The 13,802-nt window shown below is 43.3% G+C and overlaps 1 protein-coding gene across 8 annotated transcripts in view; it reads right to left on the reverse strand.

Annotated features, from left to right (window-relative positions):
• The window catches only part of ENTPD7 (ectonucleoside triphosphate diphosphohydrolase 7), a 139,552-nt gene that overhangs the window by 34,766 nt on the left and 90,984 nt on the right, over positions 1-13,802 (reverse strand). For 2 of the 8 annotated variants that reach the window (XM_060034296.1, XM_060034304.1), the window contains exons 2-4: positions 6,210-6,708; positions 5,849-5,951; positions 4,536-4,718 (exon numbers count right to left, since the gene is read on the reverse strand). In XM_060034296.1, the coding sequence (XP_059890279.1) occupies positions 4,536-4,718; positions 5,849-5,856 (191 nt within the window). In that variant the 5' untranslated portion in view covers positions 5,857-5,951; positions 6,210-6,708. Of the gene's footprint in view, positions 1-4,535; positions 4,719-5,636; positions 5,769-5,848; positions 6,175-6,203; positions 6,709-13,802 lie in introns of those variants that run through there. The other 6 variants (XM_060034302.1, XM_060034300.1, XM_060034301.1 and 3 more) reach the window with 6 other exon arrangements.

Raw genomic sequence — 13,802 nt, forward strand, 5'->3', positions numbered from 1 at the left:
ATATAAAAATCACAACCACAAGCACTTGTCCTAATTTTTTATAAGCTGTTGAACTTGAGTGCTAGGTGTTTTCATCAATTCCTAATTATTTGTTTAACCATTTTATCATCAGCTAGTGCTTACCAGTGCCTAAGTAGTAACAGCTGCCACAGAAAAGAAATTCTGGAAGGAAAAAAATTTAAATGGAGATAATGCTTCCCCTTATCTTCACTGCATATTTGCAGGGCACAAAACAGAATTAGAGAACAGAAAAATCAAGATTATTCCAAATAATACTCATAAGACTAATATCTGTGATGTACCAAGCAGTGCTAGGTGTTTTTCTTTTTTAATCCAAATGACAAGACAAGGCAGGCATTTTACCTCCACTTTATACTTAAAGAAATGAGATCCCAGAATAGAGCACCTGTCTGAGATAACCCAACTAGAGAATGACGGGCTGATTAGCTCTAAAATCAATCTCTTTCCCCTATACCACAATACTTCGTTCCCAGATAAATATAACTAAACTGTAGAGCAATGGTTCCCAACTTAGGCTGCATATTAGAATCACCTTGAGAAAAAGTCCAGTTATTTGCATTTTTTAAAGGTCCCCAAGTAATTCGGTTACATAAAGTTGAAAACCACTGACTTAAGGTCATCGTTAACACAAATAATTAGACTGTATAATAAAATAGTTTTAACAAAATGTGTGGAACTGTTCAGCACTATAGAAATGGTCTGTAGAAATTCTGAGTTACTGAGTCTACTTTTTTTTCTTTTTGGCTGTGTTGGGTCTTAGCTGCTGAGCACGGGCTTTTCTCTAGTTGCGGCGAGCAGGGCCTACTCTTCGTTGAGGTGCACAGGCTTCTCACTGTGGTGGCTTGTCTTGTTGCGGAGCACTGGCTCTAGATGTGCGGGCTTCAGTAGTTGTGGCACGCAGGCTCAGTAGTTGTGGCTTGCAGGCTCTAGAGCTCAGGCTCAGTAGTTGTGGTGCATGGGCTTAGTTGCTCTGCGGCATGTGGGATCTTCCCAGACCAGGGCTCGAACCCAGGTCCCCTGCATTGGCAGGCGGATTCTTAACCACTGCGCCACCAGGGAAGCCCCTGAGTCTACTTTTAATAAATTTCCCCTCTCCTGCCTCACTGTCAAGATGTCAGTACGTTATTAATTACTGTCATCAGTGTGCCCGCATCTAATGACCATCACACCCTTCCCACTACCACCATTCTAACTTGCTATTATTTGCTGTGTCCTGAGACGAGAGAGAACCAAGCTAATTACAACAGTATGCACAAGTACACAGTACTATATTTAAAATGGATAGGGACTTCCCTGGTGGCATAGTGGTTAAGAATCCGCCTGCCAATGCGGGGGACATGGGTTCGCGCCCTGGTCCGGGAGGATCCCACATGCCGCGGAGCGACTAAGCCCATGCGCCACAACTACTGAGCCTGCGCTCTAGAGCCTGTGAGCCACAACTACTAAGCCCGTGTGCCACAGCTACTGAAGCCTGCGCACCCTAGAGCCCGTGCTCTACAACAAGAGAAGCCACCGCAATGAGAAGCCTGCGCACCACAACGAAGAGTAGCCCCCGCTCCCCGCAACTAGAGAAGGTCCATGTGCAGCAACGAAGACCCAACGCAGCCAAAAATAAATAAATAAAATAAATAAATAAATAAAATAAAATGGATAACCAACAAGGACCTACTATACAGCACAAGAAACTCTGCTCAATATTATGTAACAACCTAAATGGGGCAAGAATTTGAAAAAGAATAGATATATGTATATGAATAACTGAATCGCTTTGCTGTACACCTGAAACTAACACAACATTGTTAACAAACTACACTCCAATATAAAATAAAAAGCTGAAAAAAAAAAACAGTATGTAAAACAAAAGTAAACAGCCTCTATGTGAGAGCCTTTCTTATCAGTATAGTACATAAGCGCTTAGTACATGAACTCAGTGATACAAAATTTGGTTACTCATGAGCCTCTTCTTATTAAGTTCTGATTCTTAACTTTATTCCTCATTCTTGACTATGTACAGTTCCTGATTCTTTATTCCTGATTCTACATAGTTATACTTAAACTATTATCTCATTAGGAAACAATTATTCCTTCACATCTGCCTCTCTAACTAGATTATTAACTGCATGAGTTCAGGGGCCACGTTTTATTCATCTTTGTACCCTAGCGCCTAGCACGGAGTCACACACACACAGCAAGCTCTCAACAGATGTTTGCTTCCTAAATGACTCATGTAGGCAGCCATGAGTGAAGTTTAAGGACACATGGTAATTTGTGGCCATATGCACATAACATTTCATTAAAGAACAAGGAGCTCTAGGCTATATGGCTGCTGGCTGCTCAGCCAGAGCATTACAGGGTGTGAGGATTTTGTTACGCTCATTACACAGGCACAGTCTGTGTGTTCCTTAGCTCTGTGGCTAACTTGTTTCAATTAATTCAGCATAAGTATTTATTGAATCTGGCCACCTGAGTTTAGTGGTAGATAAGAACTATCAGATCACTCCACCTCCCACGTATCCCTCAGATGCATTTACTTCTCTTCATCATCATTGCTGCCACCCAAGTCTAGGCCACCATCATCTCTCTACTGGAGGATTCCAATTCATTCTCCACCATGCCATCAAAATGACCTTTCTGTAAAAAGCATTTCTGATCATATCACTTTTCAAAGCCTTTCAAAGTCTTCCCTCTGCCCTTAAGATAAAGTCTAAACCCCCTAAAATGGCTTAATAGGCCCAGCCTGATCTACCTCTCCAGCTATATAGATCACCACTTACTGGACTCACTGGTCCAGGAAGACCCCACATGCCATGGAGCAACTAAGTCTGTGTGTCACAACTACTAAACCTGCACTCTGGAGCCCGCGAGCCACAACTACTGAGCCCACATGCCACAACTACTGAAGCCCACGTGCCTAGAGCCCATGCTCCACAACAAGACAAGCCACTGCAATGAGAAGCCTGTGCACCCCAATGAAGAGTAGCCCCCGCTTGCCACAACCAGAGAAAAGCCCGTGCGCAGCAACGAAGACCCAACACAACCAAAAATAAAATAAAATAAATTTTAAAAAATAAAAATAATTTTTAAAAAAATCTTAAAAAAAAGAAAAAAGAATCATGGAGAAAACTACACCAAGGCACATCATAATCGAATTGTTTAAAACCAGTGATAAAGAGAAAACCTTAAAAGCAGCCAGAGGAAGACATATTATGTACAGAGAGAACAAAGATAAAAATGGCAGCAGACTTCTCCTAAGACAAGCCAGAAGACAGTGAAGCATCGTCTGTAAAGTAATGAAAGAAGAAAACCATCAACCTAGAGTTCCATACTCAGTGAACATTTCTTTTAAAGGGAAAACAAAATAAAGACTTTTCCAGTCACATAAAAGTTTAAAGAATTCACCAACCACAAACTCACACTACTAGAAATGTTAAAGGAAGACCTTTAGGCAAAAGGAAAATGATACCAGATGGAAATATGAAATCTACACAAAGGAATGAAGAGGCCCAGAAATGGTAAATATACAAGCCTTTTTTTATTATTTTTAAAAACCTCTTTAAAAAATAACTGAATGCTTAAAGCAAAAATAATAACACATGGTGGAGCTTATAACATATGTAGAAGTAAAAGATATGACAACAATAGCACCAAGGCCAAGGGGAAAGAGAGGAATGAAAGTACACTGTTGTTAGGTTCTTACACTGTGTGTGAAGAGGTATAATATTACTTGAAGTAATAAGTTAAAGATGTATACTCTAAACCCTAAAGCAACCACTGAAAAAATAAAAATAGAGTTATATCTAATAAGCCAAGAAAGGGGCTAAAATGGAATCATAAAAAATGTACTCAATTCAAAAGAAGGGAAAAAAAGAGGAAAGACAAACAAAGAACAGATGTGACAAGCAGAAAACAAATAGCAAGACAGATTAAAATCTAAACAATTGATAAATGTAAATAGCCTGAAGGGCCCAAATAAAAGGCAGACATTGTCAGATTGGGTAGAAAGACTCAACTAAACTCTGCCTACAAGAAGCTCACTTTAAACATAAAGACACAAATAGGCTAAAACTAAAAGAATGGAAAAACATCTATCATGCTAACACTGACACAAGAAAGCTGAAGTTGCTATTGATATATTAATACCAGACTAGTAGATTTCAGAGCAAAGAATATAATCAAAGAGAAACAGAGTCATTTAAGAATGATAAAAGGGTCAATTCATCAAGAGTACATAACAATCCTAAACATTTATGCACCCAGTAAATCAGCCCACCAAGACAAAAGAACAGAAAGATGTCTTTCATGGTTAAAACGCAGCAACAGCATTGCTGAATCAAAACTGAACATTGCCGAAATGGGGCTTAAGAACTTCTTTATGTAATAAGTGGCATGCAGTTTTACTAATAAAAGTGCGGTATTCCCCAAAAGAGTCAAAGGTGGTAGTGTGTTAAACAGCTTATCAAAATATTTATGACTTCAACACCAAAGCCAATCGAAGCGATGTAAAGCTGACTCACCTTTCGTATTGCCTGTCTCGTGGTAATGAAGCACCCCAATGTCTAAAGTCCATGATTAACATAAGCAAAAGGAGACAGGATATGAAGAAGAGTCCTAGGAGTGCCACCCGCTGCCGGGGAAATGGGCTCACTGTGGGCACAGTGAAGTACCAGGAGGCTGGGCAGAGGTAGGAAAAACTGATCCTGAAATGAGACAAACATTAGTAAGAAAAATCTCTACAATCCAGTGCTAAAAAACGGTTTTTAAGCTGAATTAAAGCGCTTCCTGATAAAGGCAAAAAATTTATGCCCCCAAAAGTCTAAATGTTCATTTAGTCTCGAATTTTAGAAAAGGACATATATAGTTCATGGAGCTTCTACTATATAAATAAAAAAAGGCTTCTCTGCTCTTTTTTCAGAGTGCACTTTGGGATGCAGTTCAAAGAACCAACTTCATGTTACTGAAAAGATCACCAGTCTCCCTGTGCAATCTCATAACACTGAAGAATCAGAGCACTTGTAACATTCCCATCAAGAATGCTGTCAAAAAAACTGGATAGCCAGAAAATTTATTCAACTGATTTTTAAAAATATTTTAATAGGTAACATACGCACACAATAAAAAAAAAATCAAACAGTTTAAAGGATATATAGTGGAAAGTGAGTCTTGTGCCTTAACCCCATCATTTCCCTCTCAGAGGCAACCACTGTTACCCAGGGATATTCTTGTATACACAAGCATAAATACATACCATATAGGTAATATATCTGTGTGTGTGTCTGTGTGTGTATCTCCATTCCTTTGGTTTTACATCATACCTACTGTTCTGCATCTTTCTCCACTTACTCTATTTGACAACTGTCTCATTTGGTACCTGTTGCTCCACAGATCCACATTAATCTTTTCTGAAAGCTTCAGAGTGTTATAATGTATGGATAAGCATACTCAACTGTGAAGTTCACTTTCCATAGTAATTCAGAAGGACCTCGGTCTGTTTTCAAAGTTCATTAAAAAAAATTTTTTTGTTTTGTTTTTGTTTTTGGGGTTTTTTTAACCTCCCCAAGGGGCACCTAGCCTCACTCAAGTGGAAATTTGAAAGAACATTACAATCTAGCACTTACCAGAGCTGAGCAAGCACTCACTCTATCACCCCGGGGGCTCTGGGCTGTAAGGTATTGTTGAATCTGCCTTCAAAAGAATGCAGCTTTGATCTTTGCATCCATCTGACCAGGCTGCGAAGTCCATATGCAGCCCTAGAGTAAACCTCACTCGTAACAATCTCCCAGCCACCCCCCACCGAGCTCCCAGCTGAGGATAAAGTCTGCAACCTTACCTAGCCATGGGTTCCCTTCAGTGGTCTCAAGGCCTGTCACCTCCTTTTCCTTTTGCCTTGAGAAGGTGGTCTCCTCGTCCCAGTCATCTCCGAAGTCTGCAGCCTGGAAAGAGCTGGTTGGGGTTCCGGCTCACCTCCAGCAGTACCCACGAGACTAGACCCCATACCCCACCACGAGAAGCTCATGGCGTCCACCCACTCCCCGGGCTCCCACTCCAGATCCGTATGCTCTTGTTCCTGGGGCTCAGTGGACCCTACCCAGGCTCCCTGGGTGCGGGGTATTCTAAAGGGCCAGCGACATCCTCGAGGAACCCGCGGTCCGCCCCTCCCGGCCCCGCAGCCCTCCCGAGCTCACACTCACGGGTCGAGCGGCCCGCCGGCTCCCTCAGCTCCGCTCTGCTAGGTCCGGAGGTGCTCCCCGCGGCCGCTAACCGAGCCGGAAGGAGGCCTGGGCGGCCGGCGGCGCCACGTCCCCAAGGAAACCGCAGGGAGCCAATGACTGACAGGGGACCCGCGGAGAGGGGCCCGCCTTCCGCCCAGCTGGGGCCGCGGGCGAACCAGCTCCGTCGGCCGCACGTCGGTCCGCCAGGGTGGCCAGTCCCCTAGAGCGCTAGGCCTTAATGCCCGCCCCGGGATTTCGAGCGCGTCCAATCCGGAAGGGCGTCGTGCGGGGCTCCGCCTGGAGGGGCCGGCTGTGGCTCACAGGTGAGCAGTAAGGAGCGGCGCCCAGGTACCTTGCGGCTGCTACCCTCTCGGGGGCGCTAGTTCTCTGCTGGCTGTTTTCTCTGCGGCCGTTTTCAGGACGGAGCGGCTCGGGTGCGTGGGTCTCGGGGTGTTCGCGACACAAGTGCATTCCTTGCCTAAAGCCAGTCGGAGGTTTTGTGTCCACAAATCCTGCCCTGCAGAATGGCAGTTCTCCCACCACAAACCTTCCCTACAGCCTCCCAAACAGATGCCCCGGATCCACTGTGTTGTCCCATGAGAAAAAACCACAAGTTGGGGGGTAATGACGACTACACCGCAGCGCTTATATCCATTCATTCAACATTCATTTAATGTCTACTGTGAGCCAAACATTAAGAGCGGCTGTGTCCCTGCCCTCCCAGACCTTAACAGTGATACACAAAAGGTAATGTTTCCTGAATGTTGTTTTTGTACCTTGCTTACACCAGCCTCTTCTCTCACGTCCAGGCGGGAGCCGCTTGGACAGGATGAAATCCAAGTCCTTACAAACTTGGCACACACATGGCCGTCCACGACCTGACCATGCAGCATCTGCTGCTGCTCCGCACCTCCCTTATCATGCTCCAGCAACGCACCTCTGTGGTTTCTGCCCTCTTGGGCTTTGCTCACTCTGCCTCCTCCACCCCTCCCCTCCACCTGCCTTGAGTATCCTTCCCTGCCTCTTAACCGGGTCAACTCGTCCTCAACCCTTACCACTCGATTTAAGGGTCACTTCCCCTAAAAGCCTTACTTGATCTACACCTCCTTTATATGTTGTTTCACTTACCACATTGAATTACAATTATATTTACGTATCTGTCTATCCCAGTAGACAGAATATCCTTGAGGGCAAGGACTATCTGCTTGCATAGCAATGTTGGGTACTGCCTGGCACATAAAATACAACTAATATATGATAAATATGTGAATGAATGACTGTGGAAATAAATGAAGACCACCCAAATGAGAACAAAGAGGCTATTTATTCTATGCCTGCTATAACAGGGCAGTCAACCACTATCACTTGGCATCTGGCAGAGAATCAAAGGCTGTCAAGGGAGTGGGGAAGTTTAAGGTGGAAAAACAAAAAGGGAAGATTTCATGTATGCACCGAATGGCATGGGGAAGCTGGAGGCAGTCTAACTAGAAGCAAGGCATCTAATGTGATTGTTTTGGGGGAGCATATTTGACCTTCACCAGTTGGTCCTGAGTTGGAAGGGCAGGGGCAAAAATTAGGGAAGCTGACAGTTATTGACCAGTCATGAGGGTTCTGGGCTGATTGCTGCAGAGGCTGTGGGTCAGAGTTTTAATTGTCATGTACGGTCTGGCCATTATCCAGTTTGCGTATTCAGTCTCTCATGACTGTTTCTTTTTTCCTCCATTACCCTCCCAACCTTGTTGGGTTTCCTAGGTTGCTTTTCTCCTTCAATTCTCAATTTTCTTTTTGTCCCTCAGTCCCTACTCTGCTTCAAGTGTTATATTTTATCCAGGCCCCAGAAACCACATCGAGTATCATAGCTGCATAAAGTTAGGATTAACCACAAAAAATTACAAAATACCAGGTGATTTTATTCTAGAGCCCAGTTCAGTGCCTGGAACAAGGTAGACATAGGAAAAGCTCAACAAATGTTTTGGCTTTGTTTTTTTTTTTAATTCTTGAAGTTGCCAGCCAACTGTGCAGTTCTAAATCTAATCTACGTATATTTCAAACTCCAGTGTTCCACTAAATGAGTGGTTTTGAGTGGAAATAAAATTCCTATTTATGTTTTAAATAGTACTTGTTTCATATGGTTTATGAACTATATTAACTTAGAACTTGAAGGTGCATTGAAACATCTAATTTATATTTTGTAACTACTGTTATAAAACAGAAAAGAAACCTACATTTTAATCCCAACACTTTCTCATTATACCTTCTTTGTCCATCTGGTTTGGACAATAATTCCTTCAATCACTCCATATGCTCTCAGGCATGGTAAAGCCTGCAGTGCTTATCTGATTAACAGCCTACAGGGCTAAGTTCTGAGGTTTCCAGTTGGGAGGCCAAAAAAAATGGGTTGAGATCATTTCTCCATCTCATTTGCTGTAATTCAACATGTTGAAACAAATTACAGAAATCCATATTTCAAAACAGGTTTTTAACTGCTTTTTAAAGGCTTGTCTACAATTACATTTGCAATTTTCTCAAGGCATCCTTGACTCTACCCACCCTGAGCAAAATCAGTCAAACCAGTCCCACACTAAGTGTCCATTGTCTGCATCGCTTTATTTCTCCTCATCAATTCTCCTTCATTCCACACTCCATCCTGCCCTAAGCTCTAATGGAATTTAATGTGGTCTTTGCTCTCCCCTCCAAGTTTACTGATCTCTCTTCATGTGTCCTGTAGCTACCTCACTGTCGAAGACCAAATTCACTGTCTCTCCATTCTCACCTTATCCACCCAAACCTCCTCCATGCATATTCCCAACTTTGACAAAATACCCTGTGATTCACCCAAGCAGGTATCTGCAAGTTATTTTTTTTAATTTTTTTAATAGATCTTTATTGGAGTATAATTGCTTCACAATACTGTGTTAGTTTTTGTTGTACAGCAAAGTAAATCAGCCATATGCATACATATATCCCTATATCCCCTCCTTCTTGAGCCTCCCTCCCACCCTCCCTATCCCACCCCTCTAGGTCGTTGCAAAGCACCAAGCTGATCTCCCTGTGCTATGCTGCGGCTTCCCACTAGCTAACTATTTTACATTTGGTAGTGTATATATGTCCATGCTACTCTCACTTTGCCCCAGTTCCCCCCTCCCCGCCACAGTGTCCTCAAGTCCATTCTCTATGTCTACATCTTTATTCCTGCCCTGCCACTAGGTTCATCAGTACCATTTTTTATTTTTCAGATTCCATAAATATGCGTTAGCATACGGTATTTGTTTTGCTTTCTGACTTCACTCTGTATGACAGACTCTAGGTCCATCCACCTCACTACGAATAACTCAATTTCGTTTCTTTTTTTTTTTTTTTTTTTTTTTTTGCGGTATGAGGGCCTCTCACTGTTGTGGCCTCTCCCGTTGTGGAGCACAGGCTCCGGACGCGCAGGCTCAGTGGCCATGGCTCACGGGCCCAGCCGCTCCACAGCATGTAGGATCTTCCCGGACCGGGGCACGAGCCCGTGTCCCCTGCAACGGCAGGCGGACTCTCAACCACTGTGCCACCAGGGAAGCCCCAATTTCGTTTCTTTTTATGGCTCAGTAATATTCCATTGTACATACATGCCACATCTTCTTTACTCATTCATCTGTTGATGGACATTTAGGTTGGTTCCATGTCCTGGCTATTGTAAACAGTGCTGCAATGAGCATTGTGGTACATGTCTCTTTTTGAATTATGGTTTTCTCAGGGTATGTGCCCAGTAGTGGGATTGCTGGGTCATATGGTAGTTCTATTTTTAGTTTTTTAAGGAACCTCCATACTGTTCTCCATAGTGGCTGTATCAACTTACGTTCCCACCAACAGTGCAGGAGGGTTCCCTTATCACCACACCCTTTCCAACATTGTTTCTAGATTTTTTGATAATGGCCATTCTGACCGGTGTGAGGTGATACCTCATTGTAGTTTTGATTCTAATAGTGATGTTCAGCGTCTTTTCATGTGTCTCTTGGCCATCTGTATGTCTTCTTTGGTGAAATGTCTATTTAGGTCTTCTACCCATTTTTTAACTGGATTGCTTGTTTTTTTTGATATTGAGCTCCATGAGCTGTTTGTATATTTTGGAGATTAATCCTTTGTCCGTTGTTTCATTTGCAAATATTTTCTCCCATTCTGAGGGTTGTCTTTTCATCTTGTTTATGGTTTCCTTTGCTGTGCAAAAGCTTTTAAGTTTAATTAGGTCCCATCTGTTTACTTTTGTTTTTATTTTCATTACTCTAGGAGGTGGGTCAAAAAAGATCTTGCTGTGGTTTATGTCTAAGAGTGTTTTTCCTATGTTTTCCTCTAAGAGTTTTAGAGTGTCTGGTCTTACATTTAGGTCAATCCATTTGGAGTTTATTTTTGTGTATGGTGTTAGGTAGTGTTCTAATTTCATTCTTTGACATGTAGCTGTCTAGTTTACATGCAAGTCATTCTTGAATCTATCCCTCCTACTTCCTTTTCCCATTCCAATTAGTCACTAGGTGTTCTTAATTCAAATGCCTAAAATCCTCTCTAATATCTTCTGATGAAACTGGTGGCCCTACCTCCAGACCCATGCCCCTCTTGAGCACCCCTCTATTCTGACATAGTGAAATATAATCATGCTATTTCCTGTTTTAAAATCTTCTGTGGTTTTCCATCCCAGTGGGAGATAGTTCAAATTCCTTGGCATGGTGTGGCAGATTCTGCTGACTGCCTAGCCAAAACGCCAACGATCTCTCTTCCACCTTGTTAACAGAATCCCAATTTTATTCTAGTAACCACACTGCTATGCTTCACCATGTGCTTCAAGAGTGCTAGCTCCCACCTCAGCCCTAGGGAGTAAACTGTGACTGGTCTATATCAATCATGGTGGCCTATTCCCTTACCAAATACTGAGCCTGGGCATATGATGCAATTCTAGCCAATGATACTAAAGGGAAGTCAGCTGTTGGGAGGAATGGGAGGAGGAGGGAAGACATTTCTGGGAAAGGCTTTCTCCATCTTAAAAGGAGTATGTCAATCAAAAGTTTACATAACGAGAGAGAAGAAAAGGCCCCTTTTCTACCTCCAGAAGTAATCTTAAGGGTACCTGGAGCTGCTTTAGTCATCTTACAACCACGGGGGTAGGGTTGGGGTGGGGGATAGGGGACAAACCTGGGAATAACAGAATAGAAATATGGAAAAAACCTGGGTCCTTGATAACATCATTAAGCTGTGAAGGTAACCAACATGGGAGCAGCCCTACTTACGGACTTACTATTTGAGATACTAAATTCATTATTGTTCTTATTTTTAAGTCAGTTGAATCAGGGGATTCTGTTAGCTTTGGTCTCCTAACTGATATATGTTATACATATACATATGTATAACATATACATATACATGTATATATGTATATACATATACAATGCCTGATATGATCTAGCCCCCAACATCAACCAAGCTCCTCAACAGGTATTCTCATGCACAACCCTGACATATTTACAGCTCTCAGAATTATGCCTTTTCTTACCTCTGAGCCCTTGTACTTGTTATTACTTCTGCTTAAATGACTTTCTTTCAATTCTCTACCAAATGAACTCCTACTTATCCTTCAAAACTCAGCTCAAATGTCACCTTCTCTCTATGAGCTCCCCCAGTCAGCTTAGGTGCTTCCTCTCTGCTCTTGTAGCACTTTGCTCATGCATACTTCTATTAGGGCAAGAATACTTGTTTTAAAAGCTGGCAGCTGTTTGAGTGGACCTGATACCAGCTGGCCAGGTAGGAAGACAGAATATCTAGGTTTTGGACCATAATGGGTATGTTTGGTCAGGGAAAGTGGGATCCCCTGGGCTTAGTCTAGATGGGAGAGGTTTAGACCAAGAAGACTTCAATTACTCTCCAAATAAGATACAGGAATTTTGAGCATTCCCTCTAGAAACTAGGTTCAGGGAGCTCTGGTAAAGGAAAAAACAAATGAGATAAAAGAAAGATGAGGGACCTCTGCAAGATGGTGACAGTTGGGACTGGAGAGAAGAGCACATGAGAGAGTCCCTGTATTCTTTGTCTATAGTTGCATAACAAATTATTATCTCTCCCAGTTTTCGTGGGTCAGGAATTTAGGAGCAGCTTGGCTCAGTGTCTCTCATGAGGTTGCAATCAAGATGTCAGCTGGGGGACTTCCCTGGTGGCACAGTGGTTGAAAATCCGCCTACCAATGCAGGGGACGTGGGTTTGATCCCTGGTCCAGGAAGATTCCCACATGCCTCAGGGCAGCTAAGCCTGTATGCCACACGACTGAGCCTGCGCTCTATAGCTCCTGCTCCACAACAAGAGAAGCCACTGCAATGAGAAGCCCGCACACCACAACGAAGAGTAGCCCCAGCTTGCCGCAACTAGAGAGAGCCCACGCGCAGCAACGAAGACCCAACACAACCAAAAAAATAAATACATGAATTTTAAAAAATAAAAATAAATATTAAAAAAAAAAAATGTCAGCTGGGGGGATTTCCCTGGTGGCACAGTGGATAAGACTCCATGCTCCCAATGCAGGAGCCCTGGGTTCGATCCCTGGTCAGGGAACTAGATCCCACATGCATGCCGCAGCGAAGAGTTCACATGCCTCAACTAAGGTCTGGTGCAACCAAATAAACATTAAAAAAAAAAAAAAAGATGTCAGCTGGGGTTCTAGTCATCTAACATCTTAACTGGCACTGAAGTATGCGCTGCTAAGTGATGGCTGGCAAGTTGATGCTGTCTATTGGTGGGAGGCCTCTGTGCCTTCTCACGTGGGACTTTTCTAGGGATCCTTGAGTGTCTTCATTACGTGGAAGCTGGCTTCTCCCAGAGTGATCTGAGAGAGAGGGAGAGTGTGAGTGCCAGGTAGAAGCTTTATTCTTTTTTTTTTTTTTTTTGCTTGCGGTACGCGGGCCTCTCACTGCTGTGGCCTCTCCCGTTGCGGAGCACAGGCTCCGGACGCGCAGGCTCAGCGGCCATGGCTCACGGGCCCAGCCGCTCCACGGCATATGGGATCTTTCCGGACCGGGGCACGAACCCGTGTCCCCTGCATCGGCAGGCGGACTCTCAACCACTGCGCCACCAGGGAAGCCCAGAAGCTTTATTCTTTTGATGACCTAGCCTCAGAAGCCATGTCTTCACTTATGCCACATATTATTTGTTAAAAGCGAGTCACTAACTCTCAGTCCACATTCAAGGGTAGGGCAATTAGGCTCCACTTTTTGAAGAGAGAAGTATCAAACAATTTGCAGACATATTTTTAAATCACTAGTCCCCAAGACACGGTGGTCAGGGAAATTTCAGGTAATAGCATTGACATCTAGGGTTCAATTTTGAATTCTGCGCTATGTTATAATCCTCTCCATGACCCTAAACCTTCAGTAAAAGTCTGATAACACTACTGCCATGTGTCGGAGTATCTTGAGAAATGATGGCATAGCAGTGCAAAAAAGATGACAGCAACTGTAGGAAGTGAATTAACAAGTAGGATGATTGAAAATTTGACAAACGCAGGAAATCAATGCCATAGGTCATTCAGAGAAATGAAAGGCCACTCTTCAGAGATTC

This window comes from Delphinus delphis, chromosome 16 (genome assembly GCF_949987515.2).
Source record: "Delphinus delphis chromosome 16, mDelDel1.2, whole genome shotgun sequence".
Taxonomy (NCBI): Eukaryota; Metazoa; Chordata; class Mammalia; order Artiodactyla; family Delphinidae; genus Delphinus; species Delphinus delphis.